This window comes from Schistocerca cancellata, chromosome 3, assembly GCF_023864275.1.
Source record: "Schistocerca cancellata isolate TAMUIC-IGC-003103 chromosome 3, iqSchCanc2.1, whole genome shotgun sequence".
Taxonomy (NCBI): domain Eukaryota; kingdom Metazoa; phylum Arthropoda; class Insecta; order Orthoptera; family Acrididae; genus Schistocerca; species Schistocerca cancellata.
In genome coordinates this window covers 499,829,334-499,842,362 of record NC_064628.1, presented here as the reverse complement: position 1 = coordinate 499,842,362, position 13,029 = coordinate 499,829,334, and the positions used below count along the sequence as shown (strand labels likewise).

General features: G+C 40.1%; 1 protein-coding gene across 1 annotated transcript in view; it reads right to left on the bottom strand.

Moving 5' to 3' along the window:
• LOC126176379 (tRNA dimethylallyltransferase-like) overlaps positions 1–12,236 on the bottom strand; it is a 490,052-nt gene extending 477,816 nt beyond the window's left edge. Inside the window, exon 1 of the mRNA XM_049923536.1 lies at positions 12,093–12,236. Coding sequence (XP_049779493.1) covers positions 12,093–12,236 — 144 coding nt within the window. The remainder of the gene's footprint in view (positions 1–12,092) is intronic.
• Positions 12,237–13,029: the final 793 nt, after the last annotated feature.

Below are 13,029 nucleotides of genomic sequence, written 5' to 3'. Positions count from 1 at the left end.
AGAGGTCCAGTGCCCTTTCAATAACAATTTTTTTTGCAAATTAACCTGAATTGAAATTCTCGTTGGACACCGTCTGTCATGATATCCTTGTGTGTACAGCGCAACTGTTCTCCCCGCGTTCCTTCCGTATTCTCCTTAAAGAAGTGGCTAACTAACACATCTAATCTCTCTCTCTCTCTCTCTCTCTCTCTCTCTCTCTCTCTCTCTCTCTCTCCAAACCAATCAGCACTCAGCGCACGTGAACGACAGAGACAGAATGAAAGCCATTTCCTCTGTGCCTCTTTTATACCGATATTGCGGCGGCGCAACATCCCTTATCGGATGTCGTACTTGCGTATGGAAATTACGAGTTCCTCCGCGCATGACAGCTATTGGATTCTGGTACAAACAAAATACTAAGTTCTAAATATTTTAATACAATAATACAAATAATACAAATAATAGAATTTTTAAGAATGGAATTCTGTTGCAAATGTCTTTCTTCGACGTACGGCTGTCACGAAAGAAGACACTTCAAGGTCACACCCGCTCTGCTGTCCGCCGGCGCTAACACCCAAACCTCCAGATATCAGACATTCAGATCGGCACCAAACGTTGTGTGTCGATAGAGTATCAACCAAAACAGCGATTTAGTTTGTGCTGTGTGCTGTCGTCCACAAGGAGATGCGTAAACGGTAATTAAAAGTAATACCAGAAGTACGCAGTACAGGCAAACCATATCTGTGAGCTCTAAACGTGGATATCTGTGGTAGGTGAGTTGGTAGAGCGTCAGATTGTTTAGCCAAAGGTCCCGAGTTCGAAAGGCACTGATTGTATTTTTGTTTAACAGATTACGTGTGAAATTTATAATATGGGAGAATGTTTTTCTGGCATGTAAAAGGACGTTTCAGAGTTTGTAGCAGTGTTCTTTTGGCAGTCTGCTTTCGCACAGTTGGTTGAAAGTAGCAAACCTACTGTTTTTTTTACAGCTGTGGTGTTATTTATGCAAATGTACGCTACAGGTTTGCTACTTTCAACCAACAAAGCGAAAGAAGACTGCAAAAAGAACATTGCTACAAACTCCGAAACGCCCTTTTACAAGGCAGAAAAATGTTCTCCCATATAATTTCACGCCTAATCTGTTTTAAAAAAAATCACAATCAGTGGGTTTCGAACTCAGGTCCTCTGGCACGACAATTACCAACTCACCTACCAACAGATCTCTACGTTTAGAGCTCATAGATATGGTTTGCCTATACTCTGTACTTTTGGTGTTACTTTTAATTACCGTTTACGCATCTCCATGTGGAAAACAGCACAGAGTACAAACTAAATCGGAGTTTTGGCTGATACTCCATCGACACACAACGTTTGCTACTGATCTGAGTGTCTAACATCTGGAGGTTTGGGTATAAGCGCTGTGATTCGCCCGCTCCATAGCTGTGTTGCATCATGACCACTGCTAGCATTACAGGTCAGCGCCAGCTGAATTTTGTGTTTCCCTGCGATATCGTGTGTTCACGTGTTGTTTCAGCCTTCCGTGGAACAGTACTCTGACGTGTATTTGGCAGTGAGCGAGATGGAGGAGGAAGAGCCTAAGTGTGGTGCTACTCTGGCTGGTGTGCGTAAAGGACGAAAACACATTCGAAAACAACATGAAATTGTCGCATCGATTGTACTGAAGATTTTTTACTAATCTAGCCAATAGTGAAGATGCCAGGAACAATACAAATTTGGCAAAAGTACATAAAATGGCCCCGAAACCGTATGATATTTTCGAATCGACGTATTGCATAGTACCTGTGCCGTAAAATCGATATAATTTATATATGTGAGCACTTGTTTTAAATCAATAAGAAAGGGATATAAATGAAAACTAAAATTACATGATTTGACAGTTTGACAAAAAGTGAGCGCGTTGAGCTGTACTTCGATACTACGACAGAGGAGAGTATCCCACTGCTAGGAAACTACAAAGTGATCTCCGTGAAAAAATAAATTACTCTCGCACAGAGAGCTCCGTTCTGTGTCTTCTCCGCTCACTTGGTGTTTGATTCAGAAACTATAAAGATGGACGAAGCATTTTGATTGGAATACAGAGACATTGCTGCAGCAAGAAGGAAGTTTTGTGCAAAATACATTTACTTAGTGCTGAGAAAAATAATTTTCTAGTACACTTCGATAGAACTCGGATTTCACAAAACTACACGCAAAAATAAATTTTGCCTGATTTCAACGGAAATATTGGTCCGAAATACCTATAGAATAGCATATATCGGCGATGTGTGTGACGGGTGCAGTGTCGAAGAGCAGTAAGAGTAGCAAATAAATTTTCGGAAGCTATAGAATACTCTCGGTCGTATTAAGGAGAGACGATGATGCTATATTCCTGGCGACAGCATACAAGTACTCGCGAGCTGTCGCGCAAGGGGTGTCTCGTAAATAAGATGCGTTCATGGTTTACAGGATACAGTAACAATATCTCAGAAGTTAGCAAAATTAGTTTCATAATTTTCTTAATAACCTTTTCGCTGGAAGTTTCTATAACGTGCAACGAGACGCAGATTCATCATCAGTGACAATATTTTTCGTCACACAAGCGGAATATTTCACACCTCTTACGGTATTTTATTTTTTGTCTTAATATACTTTTATGTTTTGACGATGAAATAGATATCACACATATCTATAAACCTAGAGTCCAACTACGTGGACTGTTCTGTTTTTCCTCAGGTCGGAGTAAAACTGTCTTTCTTCAAAATTTCTTATAACGTTAATTTTTTTATAGTAGCTGGCAAAAACTTTCTTTTGGAAAGTACTCCATCATGTTCTACACTAAAAATTGAGGTGTGTAACATTTTTTAAAAATTGCTACCAATATTTGATATAATCACAACTGCAAAGCTGTGGGAGGGTGAGATGACCTTAAGGCGCCGATTTTCGTGGCGACCGCTGTAATAGCACAAATTACTATACATCATTTCCAACTGAAAAAGATAAATTAATAGCGATGTCTCTGCAATTAATACGGGGAGTTTACTGAGGACTTCCTCACACTTGATCTGAAATATTATTAGAATTACGTTTTCTTAAACGGTCACAGAAATATTCGAGGTGAGCAGCCTAGCCGTATAGTATTTACGTCAATACGGGATTCTGAAATGTATGTTTTTCTAAAGGGCGAGATCAAATGTCAGGTAAGTTCCTAATTTTATCCAGACATTAGGATACAAGTTTTGCAGTTCCCACTTATTCGCTGAAATTTTTACATCTGACAGTCAAGTAGCTCTACCTCTACTCCCACAGAGCTTTACCTAATAAAGACGAAAACGAATTCTGTAGTTTTCCGCAATATAGTGCAGTAAAATTTAAGCCGCAATTGCCTTGTGTTACCATGTTACTCGTTTTTACCGTGGTAGTTGAGACCCTTCCCTGATCGCCACTCAGTTTTGGAATTTTTTGTAAAGCCAGCAGTTTTTTGTGCACGTTAAATATATATTATATATTTGCCATTTTTAGTAAGTGAATGACCCAATACTGTGATATGTTTGCATTTCAGTGGTTAACTTTAGAAAAAGATCCATAGAGGCAAGCAGCGGAAAAAACTGTTTTTTAGAGGTGTTGTTACTGATGACTTTAACACAAGAATGGAAAAACTAGCTGAAGCCGAGATCGGGAAAGATCATTTGGGATTCTGGAGAAATATAGGAACACGCGAGGCAATACGGACCTAACGACTTCATTTAGAAGATAGGCAAAGGAAAGGCAAGCCCACGATTACAACATTTGTAGACTTAGAAAAAAGCTTTCGATAATGTTGCCTGAAGGTAGCAGGGGAAGAATGCAGGGAGCGTAAGCCTATTTACAACTGATCAAGCAGTTAAGGAAACCAAGAAAAAATTGGGAGTAGGGATTAGAGTTCAGGGAGAAGAAACGAAAGTTTGAGGTTTGCCGATGACATTGCAGTTCTGTCAAACACAGCAAAGGTATTGGAACAGCAGTTGAACGGAATGGACAGTGACTTGAAAGGAGTATGTATGATGAGCATCAACAAAAGCAAAACAAGGATAATTGGAATGTAGCCGAATTAAATCAGATGATGGTGAGGGAATTAGATTAGGAAACGAGGCACCTAAAGTAGTAGATGGCTCAAATGGCTCTGAGCACTGTGGGACTTAACTTGTGAGGTCATCATCAGTCCCCTAGAACTTAGAACTACTTAAACCTAAAGCCAAAGTAGTAGATGAGTTTTGTTATTTGGGCAGCAAAATAATTCATGATGGTCTAAGTAGAGAGAATATAAAATGTAAGCTGGCAATGGCAAGAGAAGCGTTTGCGAGGAAGAAAAATTTCTGAACATCTAATATACATGCGTTACGAAGACACTTGTGAAGATTGTGTAGCTTTATATGGAAGTGAAACATGGACGATAACAGGTTTAGACAAGAAGAGAACAGACGCTTTCGAAATGTGGTGCTACAAAAGAATCGGGGAGACTGGAAGTTTGTGCCCAACATACTAAAAGACGGGATTGGTTGATAGGACACGTTTTGGGATATCAAGGGATCATCAATTTAGTATTGAACCGGAGTAAGTGTGTGTGTGGAGGGGGAGGGGTAAAATTGTAGAGGGAGACGAAAATACGAATACAGCAAGCAAATTCAGAAGTAGTTGTAGTTATTCGGAGAGGAACAGGCTGGCACAGAATACAATAGCATGCTGAACTCCATCAAATCAGTCTTCGAACTGCAGACAAGAACAACATACTACAGCCCGATCACAGTATTATAGCACTTTGCCTCCCTGGTCGTTATCCGAAACAGGTGGTGACGTTAAAATAAGCAAGTACAGTGTTGACTGAAGAAAACGCATCGCGCTCTGAATGATTTCAAAGAAGTTGTGCAGATCCTGTCAAGCGGTTCAACGTATCCTTGTGAAATATCACAATACGCTGACCGAAGAGACCTCACTCCCAGGTGCAAAAATATTGTGATCGACTACTACCTAGTACAGACCGAAATATGCGACTTTCGCGGGGAAATATGTTGCCTCAATGGTACCAATAAATGTGTATGATTGCATTGACTTGTTGAATGTGGTACAGTACTATAACGCAGTAGTATGGAGAATATTTTGTGTTAAATGTACGGAGGATGGATTAGCAGGATAAACTCAGTGCTAAAAATGTAAAGTAGTTGTTGACTGTACTGTACAACATGAGGACTGTACTCTGTGTTCATTACTACGGCATGATCTGTGAAAACGATTTTCAGTAACATATAAAACGAAATGAAAATTATGTGAAATAAGTGATTATCTGAACCCCCAGATTTTTAACTTTAAAATATGGCACATTCATTCGATGTTCACACGAACATAATCTCGAGCAGATAGCGAGAACCGTTGGCGATCACGGTGGATACGCACGTTTAACATGATTGCTGCTAGCTATGAACTGAATAGCAACATGAATTCACTCTTTACACACTTCCCTGTTATATAGGTAGTTCTCCGTTACATAGGCAACGGAAAGGAAGTACTTCACAATCGCAGTGACGTGTAGTCCTATCTGAGGGACTTAGTGACCCTGCCTACGCGAGCTCTTGATTTGTCCTACCTCCTTATCCAGGATGAGAAATGACCTTATCACCGATCCTAACCACCTCTATCTAGTCCTCCATATTGTCCTATATACCTCTAACCCACAGGAAAAGGCAATGGGCAACCACCCCAGTGTTTTGGTCCCGAAAACCCATCACGGATTTGCCTTCTGTTGATAGCCCGGAGATATAAACAGTCAACCAGTCAAATCTCCGGAAGGGTTGAGGAGGAGGGGACAGGGGAAGACCAGCCGCAAACAAAACTATGAACATCCTAACAAAGACACACAAGACTGACTTGGAATGTACATGGATTACGCCAAATTGTGAGTTTACAAACTGTGGAAAGAAAACACCAGATAGCTAAAATCAGGATATTAGCATTGGTAGAGACTCGCTGTAAAGGAACTGGGCACTTCAAAACACCTAACGGCAATACAGTATATTTTTCTGGTAAATCAGAGAACTCCATCAATGATGTTGCCTTTTTGGTACACAACGGATGGAATGCTGCAGTGATTGAGTACAAACCCGTCAGTGACCGAGTAATACCAGAGAAATTCAACACTACACCTTGCAAGCTAAATATAAACAGGTTTAAACACAAACTTCAAAAGTTGATGAATAGTTAGAAGAATTTTATGAGTCTCTTTCCAAGAGCCTGCAGTCAATCCCCAAAAATGAAATTACCATAGTGCAAGGAGATTTTAATTCTCTGGTAGCGAAGTGGGGCTCGTCAAATGAGGTACTTGGCTGTCAAGGTTTAGGCAAAAGAAATGATTGTGGACATCCACTGATTCAGTTCTGTCAGGTTCAAAACGCCTCTGAGCACTATGGGACTTAACATCTGAGGTCATTAGACCCCTAGAACTTAGAACTACTTAAACCGAACTAACCTAAGGACATCACACACATCCATGCCCGAGGCAGGATTCGACCCTGTGACCGTAGCGGTCGCGCGGTTCCTGACTGAAGCGCATGGAACCGCTCGGCCACACCGGCCGGCAGTTCTGTCAGGAGAGTAAGTTTGTTGTAACCAACACCTGCTTCAAACACCACTCACGGAAACTTTACACCAGGACCTCACTACGTGGAATATACCGTATTCAGACAGACTATTCACTGGTTGGCTTAATGTAGAGATTGTCAGTTAAAAACAATAAATCTTTTTCTGATGCCGACGGTGGTTCTAACCATGAGTTTCTATGTCTGAACTGACAACGAAACTTCTAAATGTAAAGAGACACCTCCAAAATCAAGAAGATTAGGGCAAAAGGCTGGAATTAAAATTTTTAGGAATCGAGTCCAAGGAACACTTTCGACCAATAACATGAGATCTGCAGAGAAATGGTATTTTCTGAAGGAGACATTAGTCAAAACAGCTAAGGAAGTAGTCAAGGATAGCAGAAGACTGGCTTACTAACGAAACTATTCAAATGATTGAGGGCAGAAAGTACCGAAAATGAGAGGATTACAGGGAACTCAGAAGTACCCCAAGTTATCGGCGTTAATACAGAGAAGCTGTCGAAGGGGCAAAAATAAGTACGTCACTGAAACATGTGAGAGAATGAGACTAGGTGCATGTTCAATGAAATGAAGAACATGGCTTATGAAGACGAAGATTGCACACCTCTGACCAATATAGAATTAGCAGCTGATCGGCGGAGAACAATCTGCAACAAATTGAATATGAATAAAAATGGAAACCTTGTTCATGCAAACATTCCACCAGAGAAGGAACATAATATATTAAAAGAAGTAGTCCGAAGCACCTGCACCTGGCCTGATTACTGAGGGAATGATCAAAGTATCTGGAGATCTTTATTTGAAAATCATGCATGAAGTATGTAACAGAAAATGAAATAAAGGAACATGGATAGACGACTGGACCATGTCGGTAATAATTCCGTTCCATAAGAAAGGAAATGCACAGCGCTGCGAAAACTACAGGACCATTTCGTTAATTTCACGTGCCAGCAAGATTATTCTAAATGTGAGAGAGCTAACTGAAAAATGTAGGGAATTCAATACTCCACTTGTTCTTTATTTCTTGGACTATATCAAGGCTTTCGAGTGTATTCGATTGAAAGAACTGTGGAACGTACTAGCAAAAAATTATAGTTCCTGATCGTCTTATTACTCTTATCAGAATCTCTCCTCTAACAGTACGGCTACAATCAGATTAGATGAAACTATTTCAAGCCCTTCTAAAAGATGTGAAGTAGTTAAACATGGACCATGCATTCCATCGTCGGTTCTATTTAACTTCTACGGAGAATATGTTACGAGAAAGAGTCTTCATGGCTGGACTGGTGGGATCTGTATTGGAGGGCGAAGAATCAATAATTTAAGATTTGCTGATGACCCCACACTGTGTGATGAGTCACAAGTGGAAACGAAGGAACTAATGGATAGAATTGGGTGAGAAAGGGGGAAACTTGGACTGTCTGTTAATAAGATCAACCTCATGATAATTGACACAAGAGGGGGGTCATTACCAGCGACTTCATACACACTTCTAATCACACTGAAATCCATAATGGAGGTCAAAACGCGCGCACACCGTCTTGTGAACAGCTCAAAGTTACGTTTCGTTCGACAACCCATCTTACCCAAACATGGCGCATCTTTAAATCGATCTGGGACGAGATCGGAGTAGTTCAGATACGGGCAGTTACATTTGTGGCAACAATGGCAGCAATACAGTGTCACACTGATGCATATTGATCTCGTAGTGAAAACACAGACAGCAAAGTTTTCGAAACTTCCCTTCTCATTGTCTTCTAAACTATAGACGAAATAATGGTTCAGGTGAGCAATAGCTGGATAGGAAATCGGTCGGTGATCTCGCCGAAGTAATCCTGATATCCAGCAGATGTGATCTAGAGCACAATACAAGACCATAATGCTAGCTGTCGTTCGAAAATTTGACCGAGCTTTGCCCGAAGAATATACAAAACAGTTGACGTTCATCGAATACAGCCTCGGCCAACATTCTGAGACAGTGGGATAATTGAGATCTTATCCGTGAGGATTACAGACGATTCGACAGATCGGCGCGAACAGCCGGACTTCAACCATTGCATGCTTGTTCATTGGTACGGCAACAAAACCGTTTATAAAGTTTCAGCCGCAATTCAAACATATTATCGATGGCTTTCAGAAATAACGGCAACCAGTCGCCTTTTGTGATGGTACAATTCTTATTTTTCCATGAATGGTTTAAAGAAAAATAAAATTGCCATCAGAAAATGCGGCTGGTTGCAGTCATGTCTGAAAACCTTTTTTCATCAGCTGATATGGTCCACGTTTACAATGGATGAAAGTTTCATACATTATCGATGCTGAACGTACATTTTATCCCTTGATCGTTTGCTTAAAACGTTTTACAACCGCTTAATAGCCATTGTAAGTAATACATGTTACTGCACTGCCTCTCTGAAATCTACATAAATGTACAGCAGATGGCAACGTACAACAAATTTTAACGTCGCTTGCTTTGTGCAATGTCAAATAATACATCGTGGTGCCAGTAACGTCTCTGACTTGTTTCTGAGACTACACAAAATCTCACCTATCACATGAGGTGCAATAAGACTTTCTTATTCTGGCTACGCACTGCCGGCTATTTCCAGCCTGACAACAGTACTCAGTGCCTTAAGATTAATTGCTGTCAACTAGCATCTACACGACCACATGCAACAACGCAGTGGGTATTTATAATCTCCACCAGTCTCGAAGCCGACAGTGTTACATACCATTTGAGTCAGTCAACAAATGCTTAACAAGAGGAATTTACCTAAGCCCCTGGATGGAAAATACCTGGCTAAATGAAACAAACCCTTAAGTCTCGTTTCGCCACAGCGATGACAAGAAAATTATACAAATGTTCCACTGTGTAATTTTGTTGTCAGTTGAAATGGAGATCACGCACAAGCTGATAATTTTTACATCGTTACAGCAGTGTACACATGAAAAAACTTCAAACTATATATTCCACTAAGCGGAAAAATATACTATACGATCTACAGCTTGAAACAGCTACTTCATGTTTGTAAATATGAAGTCACAGACAGCTGCACAGGGGTCAGTGACATCGTGAATGAAATAAATGTCACGATATGGGAGCTTAATAGGACACTGGAAAACCATGGTTCGCCTACACAAGACATCGCTGACAAAACTTCTGGGTAATACGGTTTGTATGGGATCAGCGCACAGTGAACTTAAAGATGATAAACACAAGTTTAATGCCTAGGTCAAGGATTCCCAGAAAACTCCCCTTCCCATCATCAGATACAGCCCACGTTCGAACAGCGAAGATTAGATAGTTTTGAATAGCTACTCGGAACGCTCCGTTGCAATATAAAGTAACCTCTGCCAAGGATTACATGTAGGTTTGCATAATAAAGATGAAAATATGAAATGCACAGATGCCATGCGCACTGTGGGTACTTGTGTGTACGATTTAACAATGGAAGGGTTAATTCAGTGTAGACATTCACCTAGAACACCATCTAGAAATCACAACACATCATCTTGTCAGGCGCTGCAAATAAGTGTGTTGCACGATACCATTACTATGAACGTCAAAAATTAGCCTAAATCATAGTGGAGCATTACTTAACGTGACCATTTCTTCCTCACCAAACTTCGAACATTAATTATTATATCAATATAATGAACGAACTTATGTTATTTGCGTGAATTGCATGGTGAGTAGAAATATGATATTAACCAAACATATTTCTTTGATGTCAAGCTATAATAGTTCAAAAGTTTAACTACAAACAACTATGATCAGCGCCCGTCCAAATTCCCAACCTTTGCTCAGTTCAATCTCAACACTTACATGAATGATGATGAAATGATGAGGACAACACAAACACCCAATCATCTCGAGGTAGGTGATACAAACAACGAAGTTGCACTGATTCAGCATGTAGCACGAAGAATAAATAAATATGTAACTACATAATGCTGCGAGTTTATAATGGAGCGGCAATACAATCACAGTACGAGCAAGAACTATAGTGCTCTGAGTGGACAAAATACTACATCGTGCGCAGGAAATCGCTGATAACAAACCTGAAAATGTCAGCCAATCAAGAGAATAACGTAGAGGACACTTTAGCAACAGCAATGCACTCTATGTTGAGAAACATATTCCATCAGGAGAGGAATGAGTAGAGTCGGGGAGGGGGAGCAAATAGGGGATGAGTGATTAAGAAATGTGACGAATGTGTAGCACAGAAAATGATGTGTAATTAACAGAAAAAACAGTGGGCAGTGGCTCAGCAGTAATTGAAATCATTCGATAATACAGGGCCACAGGCACAGTGCAGTCACCAGATTTTCTGCAACCATCACCTTCAATCAAAATCACTGGATCGTGGGCAACTAGCCGGGTTTAAAATATCACAAATGATCAAACAAGATACAAGAATCGATTACTCTGCTACAGTGAAATAAACAAATGCTGCCCCCAACAAAACTAAGACTACAGAGCAGAAATGAAGCAAGGTCTAACTACGAAACTACGTTACCAGTAATTCACCTCGCATAATAGCTACCTTTTTTATCTGATTTCTCGCGGCCAACCAAAGTAAAAAGTTAGGAACTTAAAAACAAAATCTGAACACGGTCCTACAACTGTTTCTTCTAGAAATTTCAACAGATTTTATATAAACTCTACAAATGCTGGTACCTTAATAGAGTTTGGACATAAAATCTACAAATGCTGGTACGTTAGGTAACATAATACAGATATTTCTCCTGTGAAATTACAAGTATGAAAAGAAAGTAGATAATTACTGTAGTTCTCTTGTAGGCGTGCTAAATAACGACAATAACTCAGTACACCCCCTTCGTGAGTCTTACAATGACTTTCATTTACAGCAACATTATTGTAATAAAGATTACGAAGAACTTTGAAAGCTTCTTGCGCATAGATGGACATGGATCCCGTCGCCATAATGAAACCGCCTAGAAACTTTTACTTCTAATATGAACATTCCCTGCAAGGGCTCGTTAAGAAAGGAGCCTTCCGAGTGATTATCAGAACGCGCTGCGTGTAGTAAGTACAATTCGTTACGTCAAATCTAACTACTAATGGTTTGTGCACTACACCACTTTAGTCGGACCAAAGAAATACAAAAATTTATTAATTCTGTACGAAATGAGTGCTCTAGCACCAACCACATCCTAGTAGAATGCAATAACATCAACTCACTACTGTTTTAACTCTTTTCCTGTGAGTAATAAACTACTGAAGGCAGGAAGTGCGTTAACACACACTAGAAAAATGCAACGCCATAACAAAAGAACCACGTTAAATTTATCGGTCATTGATTTTTTAACGATAAATACGTTTCAGTGTACAATACAAATGCTTAAAACTGTAAAGAAACTCTAATTTTTTTAACTGTATGAGTAACTTTAAACAAAGCACATCGCCTCGTGGTCGAGGACGGGCCGATTCAAACTGCTGTATCTCCCGAAGTAACATCTTACCTGCATTGAATCGGCGCTTATAACCTCTCCCCCGAATTTCTTCGCAATGTCGATGGCTAATTTTGATTTTCCAGCTCCTGTGGCACCCATAACAACAACAACAGGCACACGAAATATCATTTCACTAACACCACGATCCGCCATGTTCGATTCACTACTGGTATGAGAAATATGGCGCGCAGTGCCTGAGAAGTATGAGAAATTTCGACGTCGGAGCGGGAAACAGCTGACTTGCGCGGCTCACCAGCGATCGCGGGCTACGAGCGCATCTGAGCGGGAGTTACTATTCAAAGAATGGAAAGATAGGCTGTCACACGATAAGTTTAAGCAATATTTTGCATAAAGACACAGTATTTCAACAATTTATCGAGTATAGATTGGCGAAGGTCTCGAAAATAGACATTCTGTCTTTTCAGTAGTAGCGAACGTCGAATTAAATTACGATTTCTTTTTTTCCCATTTGTGTAGAGGTTCCATAAGCGAACCCAAAGCGAAAGGAGTGGGATGGTATTAAAAACGAGAGAGTAAAGGAAAGTGGTGACAGAGATGTAGAGAGCGGGCCAGCTTCAACTGTTGGTAAAAAAGTAAGTTGTTCCAGCTAAACGGCATGCATAACTGTTGAGTTACGGCTTAATAATATACCTACCGTAATTTTATAATTTTAAAATCATTTGACAAATGCTACCCGTCATTATCCGACTGTGTTGTCCATCGGTCGAACAGTGTTACAGAAATTTTTCATGCTTTATGCATAAATTTTCCATTCACTTGTTACTAATTTGTGCTATGCAACGTATGTCTATCACTTCTATAAACGTCTGAGCTGAGCACCAACAGCACATTAATCATAACAAGCTGCCACAGATGTTTCACAGTAAAGGATTCTGAGTTCTTATTTTTAAAATATGGCTGTAAGTATTACGACGAACAAAGGCAG